Raw genomic sequence first — 16,106 nt, forward strand, 5'->3', positions numbered from 1 at the left:
TCCACCAGCAGAGAGCATCCAGCAGTGACTCCCTGAGGAAAGGCAGGTCCTTGGATCAACTCGTTAAAACTTGCAACCAGTTCCAGCAGTCTGACTTGACCCGTCGCAGGTTGGTGCAGTTTTGGGATTCTGTTGCAAATGGTTAATAGTCAGCCTGCTTTTTTAGTCAGCCTGTGGCCAATCAAGCCCCGTCCACATGCACTGTACTGCTCCCGTAAGATTGCTTTGGGAAAACATGGCACTGACTAAAAAAGCGATTTAAACGCTTGTTTCAACCCGTCGGTAAAAATGTCTTGGCCGTTAAAATGTAAAACATCTGAGAGCAGGGGGGCTGACCTTTACTTTTTGGATACGATGTGCGGAAAAAGGTAAGAATCATTCATAGTGGCCAATTTTCACCGGTGTCGTCACCTGCCGGCACCCGACGCTGTGGGACCTCATCTCTGAGCTATACAGCGGAGGGAGAGGTTCCAAATGGGGCTAATATATAGACGAATCCACAGAACGGCCGTCATAACTGTGGTGTCAAACGGCTGCAGCTCCACGCCGCGACACCGCAGTTATGATTGCCTACAGGCAGCTGTGGATTCGTCTATACATATACACACATATCATTCACATGGTCTCTTCACGTTCAACCTCACTCAGCTCCCTTCATTCTCATTGGCTAACAAGCTAACACATACGATACATCCTCAATCTAATGGTTCAGGTTGGTTTAGGTGTCTTTTTAATCAGAACAGCTGCAGGAACAGCGCTGAGACCAATGCTGAACATGAAGAGTGAACAGTTATCAAACTCCCTCCACCTCCCCAGCCTCCTCCTCTGACATCTAAGTTAAATGTATGATTCTGTAGATTGTTTGATGTTATCTGTGTATCTTAACTTATGCCTTTGAAGCCTCAATAATTAAATGTAGGCTATGTTTCTGCAGGATTGTATGTTATGTCTTTATCTTAACTTTTGCCCTTGAAGGGTTCAATGTTCATGCAATAATTTATGCTCTGCTTCTAGTTAATGATCTCAGATTCTGTGTCATGCTTGTGCAGATACTCTGTAGTATCACAGGAGCAGAGTCAAAAACAAAGTGGGGGAAAAAGTAGCTAAATACACCTGAGAGCTGACACCGACAGACAGCTATTATAGTGCTAAAAAATAGCCTATGGCTTCATGTCTTTGAACATATGCTTTAATCATTGGAGAAGTTACATAGAAAACCACTGCACTGCAGGGTGCTTAGGGCATGGGCACAAGGTTATCTGTATTTAGACTAGGCTATTTTGATGACCCCCCCCCCCCCCATACATAACGGACGATCCCTAACCCTGATAAACTAAATATCCTTCCTCATCTCTTTCTACCAGAGTTTATGAGCAGAGAACAGAGTCTCCTGTACCCAGCTGTAACTCCATGAAGAGTGACTGGTCCATAGATCATCCTCGTAACTTCAAAGATGGACACCACTCTACTGACCAGAGGTCAGAATGAAAACAACACATTATTTAGTAGTTGTTATCAAACTCTATTGAGCAGAGGTCATGAGGTACAATATATTAATGATAACCATAATCCTAATAAACTAAATATCCTTCATCATCTCTTTCTAGCAGGGTTCATGAGCAGAGACCATCTCCTGCAGCCAGCTATAACTCCATGAAGAGTGACTTGTCCATAGATCATCCTCATAACTTCAAAGATGGACACCACTCTACTGACCACAGGTCAGACTGTAAAACAGACAGAAAACACAACATTTAGAATAGGTCAGATTTCCAGAAATCTTAACCCAGAGGGCAATCGTGTTAATTCATGACATACATGTTTTCTAGGGGTATTAAGGGGTGCTGAATCCAAATCTGCTGTATGTCCAGCTAACATAAATTACATTTTAAAGATGGCGGCCACCACTATGTTGAAATATATTAACTCATTCACTGCCAAGGATGAGAATTGTAGAGGGGAGAGGCCCTCTTACACACACCCACACAGACCGTGCTCAACCCACCCCAGCCCTGCTACACTCCCGCACCGACCCTTTCACTGACATCCACATCAGCACCCACTCCTCACCTCTGAGGTACCAGGCCCCGAGGTGACTTTGACATTTTACCTTGTGGAGCAGTATCTCGTTGTATTTGAGAAATTGAAATAAACAAATTAAGCCAAGTGTTAATTGACATGCACCCAGCTATTAATCTCTCAAGAACAGATTCTACTCTGCGTTTGAATCTGTCGGGGGGGTTCGTCATAACGTGTACGCACTGACCTACAAGTGGGCGTGCCTTCAGATCAGGAAGCAGGCCGCGCTTTACCCAATCAAATGTAGTGGGCGGGATTTACTGTCTGTGCTCTGCTTCCCACTAAAAACAAAACCGAAACTCATTTAACAATAGCGTCCTCGGAGCAGACAAAACCACAGAAAGATATTCACATTTTAACTTGCTCTTTCATCATAGAAACAAGTGGGCTTATAACCAAAACCATCCATGTTCTCTGGGAGAAATGGTGTTAGTGTTCTGTGGAGAAATATTGTTAGTGGGAATGAAAACAGTCGCACCACCGGAAGTGGAAGGCTGAAGGCAGACCAAAACCCCGGTTTCCTTGCGCACGTGTGCTCCAAGGGGCGGCCATAGCTGAGTGGTTAGTGAGCCCGCCTAGGGAACCAGAGGCCCTGGTTGCCCCAGGTTCGATTCCAGGCTATCCCAGCATATGTGCCGATGATATGAAATTTGTCCCTGAGCAAGACTCTTAACCCCAATTGCTCACAGGTTCTCATTGGAAACAAGACCGCAAGGACTTTCATGAACGACCTGTTAAAAGGAATTATCCTTATCCTTATCCTTATCCATCGACCTCCTCCCAGAGCCAAGTGAGATAGTAAAAAACAGCAGAGGGCGCTGTTTTTCCTTTTAATTTGGTGATGGGTTCCCAGATTGCCCAGCTATATACTGTATACTTTCACCCAAGAAATGGGTTTATAACGAGAGGGAAGTGGGGGTGGATATTTTTTCTGACAAACGAGTGGTATTGGTGCAAAACAAGTGCTTGCAATTGATCCAGAGTCCAGACTCATGAAAAACCCTATTTTGACTCCATACAAGCTACTTAAGGCAGAATTAGAAGTTTTCAAATGTTCCCACATAAAGTTGCGGGTACGAAAACTTTCAGCAGCTGTCACGAGTTTCCTAGTATTTTATTTATTTTTTTTTATTTTATTTTATTTTATTTTATTTTATTTTATTTTATTTTATTTTATTATTTTTTTTTTTTTTTTTTAATTTATTTAATTTATTTAATTTATTTAATTTATTTAATTTATTTTATTTATTTAATTTATTTTATTTATTTTATTTATTTTATTTTTTTTATTTATTTTATTTATTTTATTTATTTTATTTATTTTATTTATTTTAATGTGTGTGTTACTAGACAGCCTTTACAAAAACATTGCTGAAGAAATGTCTTGGTAAGGAAATTGTTGATTTTCAAGCCGTTTCCTCACATTTGATCTCAAATCAGAATATAGCATTGTTTTCCCCATATATGAAAATCTTAAAAAAGCTATATACAATCAAGTGTCTACCTTGTTTTGTCAAAAAGACAGAACATAGTATAGTGGTGGTGGCCACCATCTTTAAATTGTCCATTTTGAGGCATCAGCACTCATTTTGAGCTGGACATACAGCAGATCTATGGAGCCGAGGTCATGCAAATGGTAACCGTAATCCTAATAAACTAAATATCCTTCATCATCTCTTTCTAGCAGGGTTCATGAGTCTCCTGTACCCAGCCATAACTCCATGAAGAGTGACTGGTCCATGGATCATCTTCACTTCAAAGATGGACACCACTATACTGACCAGAGGTCAGACTGTAAAACAGAATGAGGAAGGGTTTTATTTGTCACCAACTGTGATAGTATTATTATGTTAGCAGAGTAATATATCATATGTGCTAACATTATGATAACATTTAAAAAAGTCATACTAATAATAATACAATAAAACATACTGGATGATTGTAATAGAGTTAGGGTTAGGTCTTGTTTTAGACAGATACAGTATCTTATCCTATAGCAGCAGTGTCAAATCAAATGGGCTAAAGAAAGCACACATAATACAGAAGAGTTGTGCATGTGTGTGTGCGTGCGCACATTCATGCATGCATGCGCTGAGCGTGCGTGCGTGCGTGCGTGCGTGCGTGCGTGCGTGCGTGCGTGTGTGTGTGTGTGATTCCTCTACAGAGACCACCAGAAGAAGGATCTCAATGATCAGTCTGATCAGGAGCATCAAACAGATCTGGTGAGTCAGTTGACAAGATCTCTTCTTAATACAAAATGTATTGGGGGCGGCCATAGCTGAGTGGTTAGTGATCCCGCCTAGGGAGCCAAAGCCCCTGGTTGTCCGCACAGTGGCTGCTCACTGCTCCTAATGTTTATAAGATGGGTACAATGCAGAGGACACATTTCACATATGTGCAAATATACAGTGACAAATAATGAATTTCATCTTACATTGGTGGTGCTGGAGGGGCCCGTTGTGATTTTGTGCACAGGACCCATTGTCACTTTAATCTCTCCATGCTCCTGGTCCACCATCACATTCCATTGTAAAGGCACAAATATTTTCATCTTGAACTGTCCTCCTAACAAACACACGCACGCACGCAGGCACGCACGCAGGCACGCACGCAGGCACGCACGCAGGCACGCACAAACACACACACACACTGTTAAAGCAGAATCTGAATGGGAACTCAGTCAAACAAGATAGACAAAATAAGGCACAGACAAAGTCAAAGTTCTAGAAGAATTGGTGATATATTTCTGATATCAAAAAGGAGCTTCAAACGTACAATTTCAGCAGGACAAGAAATGTATGCAACCGACCAGTCTGAACTCAAAGAACACACTGAAAGGTCACAAGTTTTATACAAGTGACTTCAAACAATTCTCACAGCATCAAAAAGACCTCCTGTCCCACATGGAACACAATCACTGGGCTCATCCTCAGACTTGTTAATTTGTTTATCACCTTAGTATGTGAAGTGAAACAAAAGAATGCAAATGTGTCTCTAGGAGTCAGAATGTCTGCAGCCGGTAAACCACATGACATGGGGGAGAGGGAAGCATTTGAACTCATTTAATTAAACAGGAGTTCTTTACAAATGTTTACTTCATTTCAAAATTACTTTGACAGCACACACGCACGCACGCACACACACACACACACGTTGCGATGAATGAGTGTCTGCTAAATGTCTACATTTTAATTGTAAATATGAAGTGAATGTGATGTTTTGAACTCTCATGTTTACTGAATAATAATGATACAAATGTATTATTGTGCATTAGGAGGATTCTCTGGAGGAAGAGAAGAAGCTCCACATGGACATGGAGAGAGTCAACAGAAAGCTGGAGGAGGATCTGAAAGGATCCCAGGAATCCATCAAGGATCTGGAGAATGACAAGCAGCAGTCTGACCAGAAGATCAAAGAGCAGCAGGTATTTTTATTTTCCATAAAGTCATTAATAAAAAGTAAGAGTAAATTATGATTTCAATGTTTATCTACTTCACTGTTTCTTAACGTTGCGTCTGGGGACCACCAGGGTTGCAAATGAACCCTTACAGCTCTGTAACTCTGAGAGTGTACAAATGGAACCAAATGGACCCTAATGGGTCCATTTGTTTCCATGTGTACACTCTCAGAGTAAAATGAACACTGAGCATTTTAGAGTGTAGATTTGGGTCCCAGAGATTCAAATAAATTATATCAAGTGGGGGTCCATGGTCTAATGTATATCCAACTGGGGGTCCTTGAAATGCACAACATTGAGAATCACTGAGTAATAAGTAAGATTAAATGACGAGTATTACACGTTAACCTATAATATCATTGATTTGAAAGGATCGTATTAAAGAACTGGAGGAAGAACCTGCTAAGCCTTCCCTAACCCTGACCATAATCCCAACTGTGATAGCTGTAATAGCTGTAATCATAGCCATAATCCTAGCCATACTCCTAGCCCAAACACCCAGTCAGAGGACAGATGTGGCTCAGCTGCTGCAGACATCCAGTCAAGAGATGAAGAAGCTGAGCGATGTTGAGCTGAAGATGATCCAGAAATATGCAGTGGATGTGACTCTGGACCCTGATACAGCACATCCCAGACTCATCCTGTCTGAGGATGGAAAACAAGTGAGTCATGGAAACATATGGAAGACTGTTCCAAACAACACAGAGAGATTCTCTTATAGTCCCTGTGTCTTAGGAAAACAAAGCTTCTCCAAAGGAAGGTTTTACTATGAGGTTCAGGTTAAAGGGAAGACTAGGTGGAGTCTAGGAGTGGCCAGAGAGTCCATCAACAGGAAGGGAGACATCACACTGAACCCCAACAATGGTTACTGGACTATATGGTTGAGGAATAGAAATGAGTACAAGGCTCATGCTGGCCCTTCTCTCCTCCTCCCTGTAAGAGAGAAGGTCCAGAAAGTGGGAGTGTTTGTGGATTATGAGGAGGGTCTGGTCTCCTTTTATGATGTGGAGGTCAGAGTTCATCTCTACTCTTTCACTGGCTGCACCTTCACTGAGAAGCTATATCCATACTTCAGTCCCAGTGTTAATGATGGTGGTAGAAACTCTGCTCCTCTGATCATTATTTGATATCACATTTGTTTTTATTTTCATTTTGGCTAATGATATTTTAGATGATTGTTTTTTTTTAATTTTTTTTATGACACCACAGATCATATCAGGAACATCATACACATATTTTATAAACATACACTGGCTTCCCAACATGCACATACACACAACATAAACACCACACACAAAAAGGTAAAAACTAAAACAATAACACAAGAAAAATTAAAAACAGTCAAACTATCACATCAATAAAAACCCAACAAACAAACAGACAAACATCACACAGGGAGAAGAGTAGGATATGAGACGCCTGTCCAATGACTCTTATGACTCTTTATAAAGTTGATCTATAGTCTTATATTCCTGTTACTGTATACAATGTGTGTGTGTGTGTGTGTGTGTGTGTGTGTGTGTGTGTGTGTGTGTGTGTGTGTGTGTGTGTGTGTGTGTGTGTGTGTGTGTGTGTGTGTGAGAGCATGAAGTAAGTTGTTGCTGTCGGGTAGGAAGCTTGTATGTCCGAAATTGTTCCTTTTTTATTATTATTTTAAAAACATTTTAAAATAGTGAAATTAGCCGATCTAACAGATCTTAAAGGAGTAGTTCACCCAAAAAACACAATAGAAACAAGGCCCCTGTGGGATTTTTGTGTTATCCTTGTAGCATAACCTGTAACTGTACCTTAATCTAATAATGTTGTTAATAAAGGATTAAATCAATCAATGTGATGTATTTGTATTGTATATACTATAGACTATATTCAACATTAATATAATGCTACTATACTATCACATTCTGTCAGAAGTTCTCTGTATTCCTCATTGGGCGGTAGTGGTGGGGGGGGCGCATCAGGTGAAAGCCGGTATTACACTCGATGCAAACAGGATGTAAACTAGAAAAATAAATGACTTTAAGGCAGAGACGGGATTAAAACACACATCTATTGAAAGAGTACGGACTAATACAGTTCACACAGGTTCCTAATGTCAAGTTAACATCCGTGGTTACAGGGTCAGCACTGTATATGTTTTTTTGTCAGTGGTGGAAAAAAGTTTTCAAATGTTTTACTTAAAAGTATCAATACTGCAATGTATAAATAGTCCATTAAAAGTAAATGTCTGGAATTCAAAATTTACTTGAGTACAAGTACAAAAGTATTGGTATTAAAATGCACTTAATTATGCAGAATGTCCCATTTCACGTTTTCAAAATGTATACAAATCTTTTGAAAATATCTTCTGAGGTGGTACTCAGTCTAAAAAGGTTGAGAACCACTGCTCTATTAGATTTCTACTTGCATGATTCACAGTTTGGAAACCAATCCTGGGCCAGTTTTTAAGATGTGTGTTTGGTGGGGATCTTTTCAGTATAATAGCCTTCAAATTATGTTACAGTTGGCTTTGCACAGAAACATCCGGTAAAAATACTTTTAACTTTTACTCTTTAAGTACATTTCAGAGCCTGTACTTTTTTTTAATTTTTACTCAAGTAATTATTTGAATGAGTACTTCTACTTTTACCAAAGTCGTCTTTTACACAAGTAATTGTACTTCTACTCGAGTACAGAATGTCAGTACTTTTCCCATCTCTGCTAGACACTCTGAGTGACAGGTGAGTGAGTACCTGTCACTCACCTGAGATTGCTCTGGCTGCCCCGCCCTGTCTCAGCTGTTCCTCATGTGTGATTAGGGCCTCTTTAGGCTATAAAGAGGAGATGTTCCTCATGTGTGATTAGGGCCTCTTTAGGCTATAAAGAGGAGCTGTTCCTCATGTGTGATTAGGGCCTCTTTAGGCTATAAAGAGGAGATGTTCCTCATGTGTGATTAGGGCCTCTTTAGGCTATAAAGAGGAGATGTTCCTCATGTGTGATTAGGGCCTCTTTAGGCTATAAAGAGGAGATGTTCCTCATGTGTGATTAGGGCCTCTTTAGGCTATAAAGAGGAGCTGTTCCTCATGTGTGATTAGGGCCTCTTTAGGCTATAAAGAGGAGCTGTTCCTCATGTGTGATAAGGGCCTCTTTAGGCTATAAAGAGGAGCTTTTTCCAGCTCCAGCTCATAGTCTCTCCCCAGCAGAGAACACCAGTTATTTGACCCCTTAGTTAATTTGTCTCTCTTTATTTCAGTTACACTGGACCATGCTCCATCTCTCACTCAGTGAGTAGAAGTACAATATTTGCCTCTGAGACATAGTAGAGTAGAAGTAAAATAATTGGAAATTGGAAATACTCAATGAGTACAAATACCTCAACATAGTGTAACAATCAGCCCCTTTTTCAAAAAGGGTAACTATTAACTAAAAGGAAAAAACAACCCCAACCCAAACAATTCCCAGATCCTTTGATCCCTTAAATCACAGATTTAACGCAAACAATAAACAAAATCAAAACAAGGTGGACATTACTCGCTTTACACGACAATAACAAACAGTCTCACATTACGGGCCGAACGGTTTATCCACACTGTGGTCCAGAGAAAGTCTATTATGTCTTTGGTCCAAAACGAAACGCAACGTCTCCTCCGCACGAAGCGGCCGAAATCATATATAAGGTTCGGGGCAGCCCTGTTATTTGTAATCCAAAAGAACCGGACGCTTGGTTTTATCTCACCGGCCGCGGCTCCTCCCGTCTCCAAACACCGACCGGCGTCTCATTCATAAAACCGCATCGCACGATGACCCACGTAAGGCAGCAACGGTAGGTTCCTTCCTCCGCTGGGCTCGAGAGTTCTTTTATCTTGGCTGCAGCTAACTGTCACGTATAACTTTGTTTCAAACGGTATAAACATGGCGCCTCGGGAGATCTCCTCTCTCTTCCTCCTGCTGATACTAGTACACAGGTTGTTGGTTTGATCTCCCCTCCCCCCCGTGCCACACCCTCTATTTGTAAAGTCGGGTGGCACCAATGTTCCAATCACCCGCAGCACTCATTACCCCTCAAGTGAATAGGAAATGTCCATATAGCTCAGTGTCCAACATGTCACATATCACTCGTATATAATAACATGCATAAACTTAGATCAGATGTGACCAATCAGACATAATAGGCTAACACCCATAGATCAAGCAGATAAATATAATACATATAATGTGCATTTGTCACAATAGTACAGTACTTAAGTGCATGTACTTATAGTTACTTTCCACCACTGGTTCTCAGAGAGAAAAGGAGGGCAGGGAGAGCAAGATGAATAAAATATACAGTAGACATAACATAAACCAGTAGGTACAGTTTGTACATGAGGATATACCTTAGGAGGGAAAAGTACTCACATTTTTTACTTAAGTAAAAGTATCAATACTGCAATGTAGAAATACTCAAGTAGGAGTCCGGAATTCAAAATGTACTTGAGTAAAAGTACAAAAGTATTGGCATCAAAACGTACTACAAAAAGTACGAAAAGTAAAAGTACCCATTATGCAGAAATGATGTGGACTTACTGTCCAAAATGAATCGAAATCTTTTGAAAATAGCAGATCTACAAGCTCACAATGCGTCGCATCACGACGCATTGTGAGCTTGTAGATCGACACGACACGATATTTGCAAAATGGCCGAAATATATATAGGGCTGAAGTGGTTGCTTTATGATAATAATTTGTAATAATAATCAAAATCTACAAAGTAACTAGTAACTAAAGTTTTCAAAGAATTGTAGTGGAGTAAAAGTACAACATTTGCCTCTGAGATGTAGTGGAGTAGAAGTAAAAGTACTGAAAATTGGAAACACTCCAGTGAAGTAAAAAATCACACCCTGTGTGAAGTGGGCGGTGTATTCCTAGCTAATCACAATACTGAATGGAGTCAACCAATCATGTACAAAAGATAAATACATTTATTGAAACACTCTTTACACTGTAAAACCCAATAAGTTAATAGTACTCAAAAAAATTGTTGAAACTGATTACATAAAAAAAATTAAGTTACATGTACTCATTTTATTAAGTTAAATAAACTAAATATTTCTATTGTTACAGTACTAATAAAAATCTAGTATTGATAACTCTAAAATGTTTGTTACATGTACTCATTTTATTAAGTTAAATAAACTCAATATTTCTATTGTTACAGTACCAATAAAAATCTAGTATTGATAACTCTAAAATGTTTGTTACATGTACTCATTTTATTAAGTTAAATACAAGTTACTCTTTTATTAAGTAACAATACAAAAAATTCAAAGCAGGTGGCCCTTATAAAATGGCCTTAAAATGAACAGTGCAATGGATTCAACAGTGCAAAAGATTTGACATTTTGAACAATGCAGTAAACATCCTGATATAAGACTTAAATAAAATGAAATAAACTGTCCACTGTAACCCAGCCCACTGGAAGAAATACCGGTAGTGTTGAAACATAAGACAGGATAGCTTATAGGAAGGAATACTATCAACTTACTTAATGTCTATTAAATGAGCTCAACCACCACATCATTTATTGGAACAGTTTTAGCCAAGTGAATTTTAATATTTTTGTAATTTAGAGTAGCCAATTATTTCCCCCCAATTTAATCATTTTGCCAATACATTTTTGTTGCTGCCACTGCTGGTGTACCCTACTGGCTCACCTAATAGTGAGGAGTCTGCACCGGTAGGACATAGTGGCCCCCATTCTACTCCTCCGGTTCAACATTTTCAACTGATAGGTGGCGCCCCCAGCCCATAGGTATACATACTAACAACACCCTTCCCGCATGGCTAAAATAAATTGCATGACGATGGAAATATCTGATATACTATATAGTATACACAGTACATATTTCACACACACACACTTCATACAGTGTTAACATTCTGCACATTTATAAAATAGTGCAAGGGCCTAAGGAAATGTCCTGAGGAAAGAATCACAATAAACCATGATTTAAAAAAAAAAGATATATCAATTAAGAAACTATTTATGGACCCAATCAGATAGGCAATATACGTTGGCTGATTCACCAATTTGTATATCTTACAAAGTCACGGTACTTCACATTGAATCTGCTATCCAATATTGCCATAAACAGTTTAGTTCATTGATTTACCAAATTTCTCATGGTGACCTTATACAGTAACATCACCGAAATAGCAGCAGTACAGTATGGCAAATATGCCATACTGTTTACACATCCACATAGTACTTGTAAAACCATCTCAGAAAATTACTTTTGACCAGTAACATTTTAGAAGAATAAGAACACTTTCAAAAACCCTCACTAAGATGTTTTCAAAAAATTGAAAATCTCAACATCTAAGAGGTCAGGAGAGAAAAAACTCAAAACACATCACTAAGATGTTTTCCAAATATATAAAATGGAATTATCTCAGTGCAATTGAAGAATATCAAGTAATGGTGCGTGCAACCTCTACGATTTCAAAAAAGAAAAACACATTTGATATGTTCTCTGGGCAGAAGAACGTGGCACCGCCATCTATTGGATTGGCATTGATCAAGACGAGCCCAAATGTCATCAATGGCAAATATGCCATACTGTTTACACATTTGTAAAACCATCTGAGAAAAATACTTTTGAACAGTAACACAAAAACAAAAACCATCACTAAGATGTATTCAAAAATGATCTCCAAGATTTGTTCAAAGAAGTTAAAGGCCTTTCATGTTTCAGTGCAAAAAAAGTAACTGTAGGGCAATTGAGGAATATCAATTAAAAGGTGTGTGCAACCTCTCTACGATTTCAAAAAAGAAAAACACATTTAATATGTTCTCTGGGCAGAAGAACGTGGCATCTATTGGATTGGCATTGATCAAGAGAAGCCCAACTGGTATGTCATCAATGTTTCAGTGCAAAAAAGTAACTGTAGTGCAAGTGAAGGATATCAATAAAGGTGCAAACTCTACGATTTCAAAAAAGAAAAACACACGTAAAAAAAAATACACCTTTCACCTCTGTGCAAAAAAAAAGAAAAGAAAAGAAACACTGATTACTCTACTGCCAAGAGGTCATTTTTAAGGCTCAACACCCTGGGCTTCAGCTTCCCATCATCAAGGCCCATCAACACTTTCTGGGTGAAGTCAAATGTATTGGCCAATTCTTTTGGGTAACTTAGATGCAGTGCATAAATCAGTGCAAAAAGCATGACAAACGCTTCAGCGTATGTTGGGAAATCTATGACTATGTTACCCTCAAGTACGACCGCAATCTTCTCTGGGCAGAAGAACGTGGCGTCTGTTGGATTGGCGTTGATCAAGAGGAGCCCAACTGGTACGTCATCAATGTCTGGTTCACCAGTCGCCTAACAACAAACAGGAGAAATTAGAAATTAAAACCTCTTTTAAAATCCCAGCATATTCAACACGTGCTTGTTTCATGATTGGCGTCTATCCTCTATGATGACTAAAATGTAATTTAATATTGAAACTAATATTATTGAGTCTCTGGATTACAGTAACAAAGAAAACAATTTGACCAAAGTAGATAATGTGACTTACATCCCACTTCTTCAGAACGCTGGAGTCATCTTCATGCAGGTAAGCAGGGAGGGCACGGAGGAGTGCAGCACGTCTGGTATGGACATCAACTTGTTCCTTTAGTTAGAGAACACATTGTCACTGTCGGGCAGAAACCTCATATCTCCATATTTCAACTTTTCATATTGTTGGGTCACTTAATGCTCTACTTCGCCGTACAAGAATGTCAAGCAAAAGTAGTTACAATTAGCTGATCTACAAGCTCACAACGCATTGATGCGTTGAGAGCTTGTAAATCTGCTATTTTCACTACTTCTGACCATCGTTTTATATTTCCTGAAAATTAATGGTTTTGGATTTACAAGGTTTCCGCCCAGCAGTGGCGATATTCTTGTTTTACTATATCAACAGCATAGCAGAACATTAAAATAGCACGCCATCCCATGTCTTTAGAGAAGTTCTACCAAATAAATCACTACTGAAGCATCATTATCAAGCACAATGACACAGTTTGGTTCTTACCAGCTGGGCCAGAATGGCAGGTATCGTTTACACCTTGTGTGTGGGGGTGTTTCTTCATGGCAAAATGTGGTCCAGGAGACACCTACTGTAGTTGGAATTACCACTTAAAGTTTATATTTGGAGAGTAACGTAAATTATCAAGATAAAAAACAATCCTGTCTTTTAGTTTTCCACTGCACTGAGTTACTACTTCCTATTCCCCTACTTTCCATGTCCTTGCGCCAACCACACCCATCTTTGAAAACAGTGATCTCAATAATACACCTCTACATTTTTGTGACTGCATTTTGCAGGGTTGTGACACAGGGTTGTGTTTACAACAGACCTAAACACCTGGCAAAGTACTGAAAACTGCTTGGTAGTTCCTGTTATAATGGGTGTCTCCAGGACCACAGTTTTGCTGTGATGACATACACAAACGCACATGGTGAAAACAATACCTGGCACGCCATGCAGGCTACTAAAAACAGAACTTACCTGGAGGTCAAAGGTCGTGAAGATCTGACTGAGCGCTTCAGAAACTTTCCCTGTTCGTGCAGCTTTCTTCCTGAACAGGCTCTGAAGACGAGGGGCATGACGGTCCAACTCGGCATAGAAGTGGTTCTTCAGGTTGATGTTCGAGATTCTGTGGAACTCTGCAGAGATCTGCAAAAAAGTACAATGACTTTTTAAGTCACAGTATACTGCATACATATACTATAGTGGATACACAGTGTATGTGTCCTTTCTGAAAAGGAAACAATGAAAAATGCTACATTTATATCTGTAAATGGTATAACTTTTACATACTATTATGACCACAAAGTAACATAACCCCAACTTATGTGGAGTAACTTAACAGGTGGACTATAGGTGGTCTATGGGTGGTATACGGGTGGTATACAGGTGGACTATAGGTGGTATACAGGTGGTCTATAGGTGGTCTATGGGTGGTATACGGGTGGCATACAGGTGGTATACGGGTGGTATACAGGTGGTCTCTAGGTGGTATACAGGTGGTCTCTAGGTGGTCTCTAGGTGGTATACAGGTGGTCTATAGGTGGTCTCTAGGTGGTCTCTAGGTGGTCTCTAGGTGGTCTCTAGGTGGTCTATAGGTGGTATACAGGTGGTATACAGGTGGTATACAGGTGGACTATAGGTGGTCTATAGGTGGTCTACGGGTGGTATACGGGTGGTATACGGGTGGTCTATGGGTGGTCTATGGGTGGTCTCTAGGTGGTCTCTAGGTGGTCTCTGGGTGGTCTATGGGTGGTCTACGGGTGGTCTACGGGTGGTCTACGGGTGGTCTACGGGTGGTCTATGGGTGGTCTATGGGTGGTCTATGGGTGGTATACGGGTGGACTATAGGTGGTCTCTAGGTGGTCTCGAGGTGGTCTATGGGTGGTATACGGGTGGTCTATAGGTGGTATACAGGTGGACTATAGGTGGTATACGGGTGGTCTATAGTTGGTATACGGGTGGTCTACAGGTGGTCTATAGGTGGTATACAGGTGGACTATAGGTGGTATACGGGTGGTCTATAGTTGGTATACAGGTGGTCTACAGGTGGTCTATAGGTGGTATACAGGTGGTCTATAGGTGGTATACAGGTGGTATACAGGTGGTATACAGGTGGTCTCTAGGTGGTATACAGGTGGTATACAGGTGGTCTATAGGTGGTATACAGGTGGTCTCTAGGTGGTATACAGGTGGTCTATACAGGTGGTCTATAGGTGGTATACAGGTGGTCTCTAGGTGGTATACGGGTGGACTATAGGTGGTCTCTAGGTGGTCTCGAGGTGGTCTATGGGTGGTATACGGGTGGTATACAGGTGGACTATAGGTGGTATACGGGTGGTCTATAGTTGGTATACAGGTGGTCTATAGGTGGTCTATAGGTGGTATACAGGTGGTATACAGGTGGTCTCTAGGTGGTATACAGGTGGTATACAGGTGGTCTATAGGTGGTATACAGGTGGTCTATAGGTGGTATACAGGTGGTCTATAGGTGGTATACAGGTGGTATACAGGTGGTCTACAGGTGGTCTACAGGTGGTCTATAGGTGGTCTATAGGTGGTCTACAGGTGGTCTACAGGTGGTATACAGGTGGTATACAGGTGGTCTCTAGGTGGTATACAGGTGGTATACAGGTGGTCTCTAGGTGGTCTATGGGTGGTATACGGGTGGTCTATGGGTGGTATACGGGTGGTCTATGGGTGGTATACAGGTGGTCTCTGGGTGGTCTATGGGTGGTCTCTAGGTGGTATACAGGTGGTATACGGGTGGTATACGGGTGGTCTATAGGTGGACTCTAGGTGGTCTCTAGGTGGACTCTAGGTGGTCTCTAGGTGGTCTACAGGTGGTCTCTAGGTGGTATACGGGTGGTATACAGGTGGTATACAGGTGGACTATAGGTGGTCTCTAGGTGGTCTCTAGGTGGTCTCTAGGTGGTCTATGGGTGGTATACAGGTGGTCTATAGGTGGTATACAGGTGGTATACAGGTGGTATACAGGTGGACTATAGGTGGTCTCTAGGTGGTATACAGGTGGTCTCT

General features: G+C 40.5%; 1 protein-coding gene across 1 annotated transcript; it reads left to right on the top strand.

The window, feature by feature from the left end:
* Nucleotides 1-354: 354 nt before the first annotated feature.
* LOC308103077 (uncharacterized protein) lies at nucleotides 355-7,317 on the top strand (the record flags this gene model as incomplete). Its single annotated transcript, XM_080452926.1, has 6 exons — nucleotides 355-368; nucleotides 1,365-1,478; nucleotides 4,244-4,301; nucleotides 5,354-5,503; nucleotides 5,908-6,138; nucleotides 7,306-7,317. The coding sequence occupies 6 exons, from the start codon at nucleotides 355-357 to the stop codon at nucleotides 7,315-7,317; spliced, it is 579 nt and encodes a 192-aa protein (XP_080309052.1).
* Nucleotides 7,318-16,106: the final 8,789 nt, after the last annotated feature.

The sequence above is a fragment of the Gymnoscopelus braueri genome, assembly GCF_963280865.1.
Source record: "Gymnoscopelus braueri genome assembly, chromosome: 16".
NCBI classification, from domain to species: Eukaryota; Metazoa; Chordata; class Actinopteri; order Myctophiformes; family Myctophidae; genus Gymnoscopelus; species Gymnoscopelus braueri.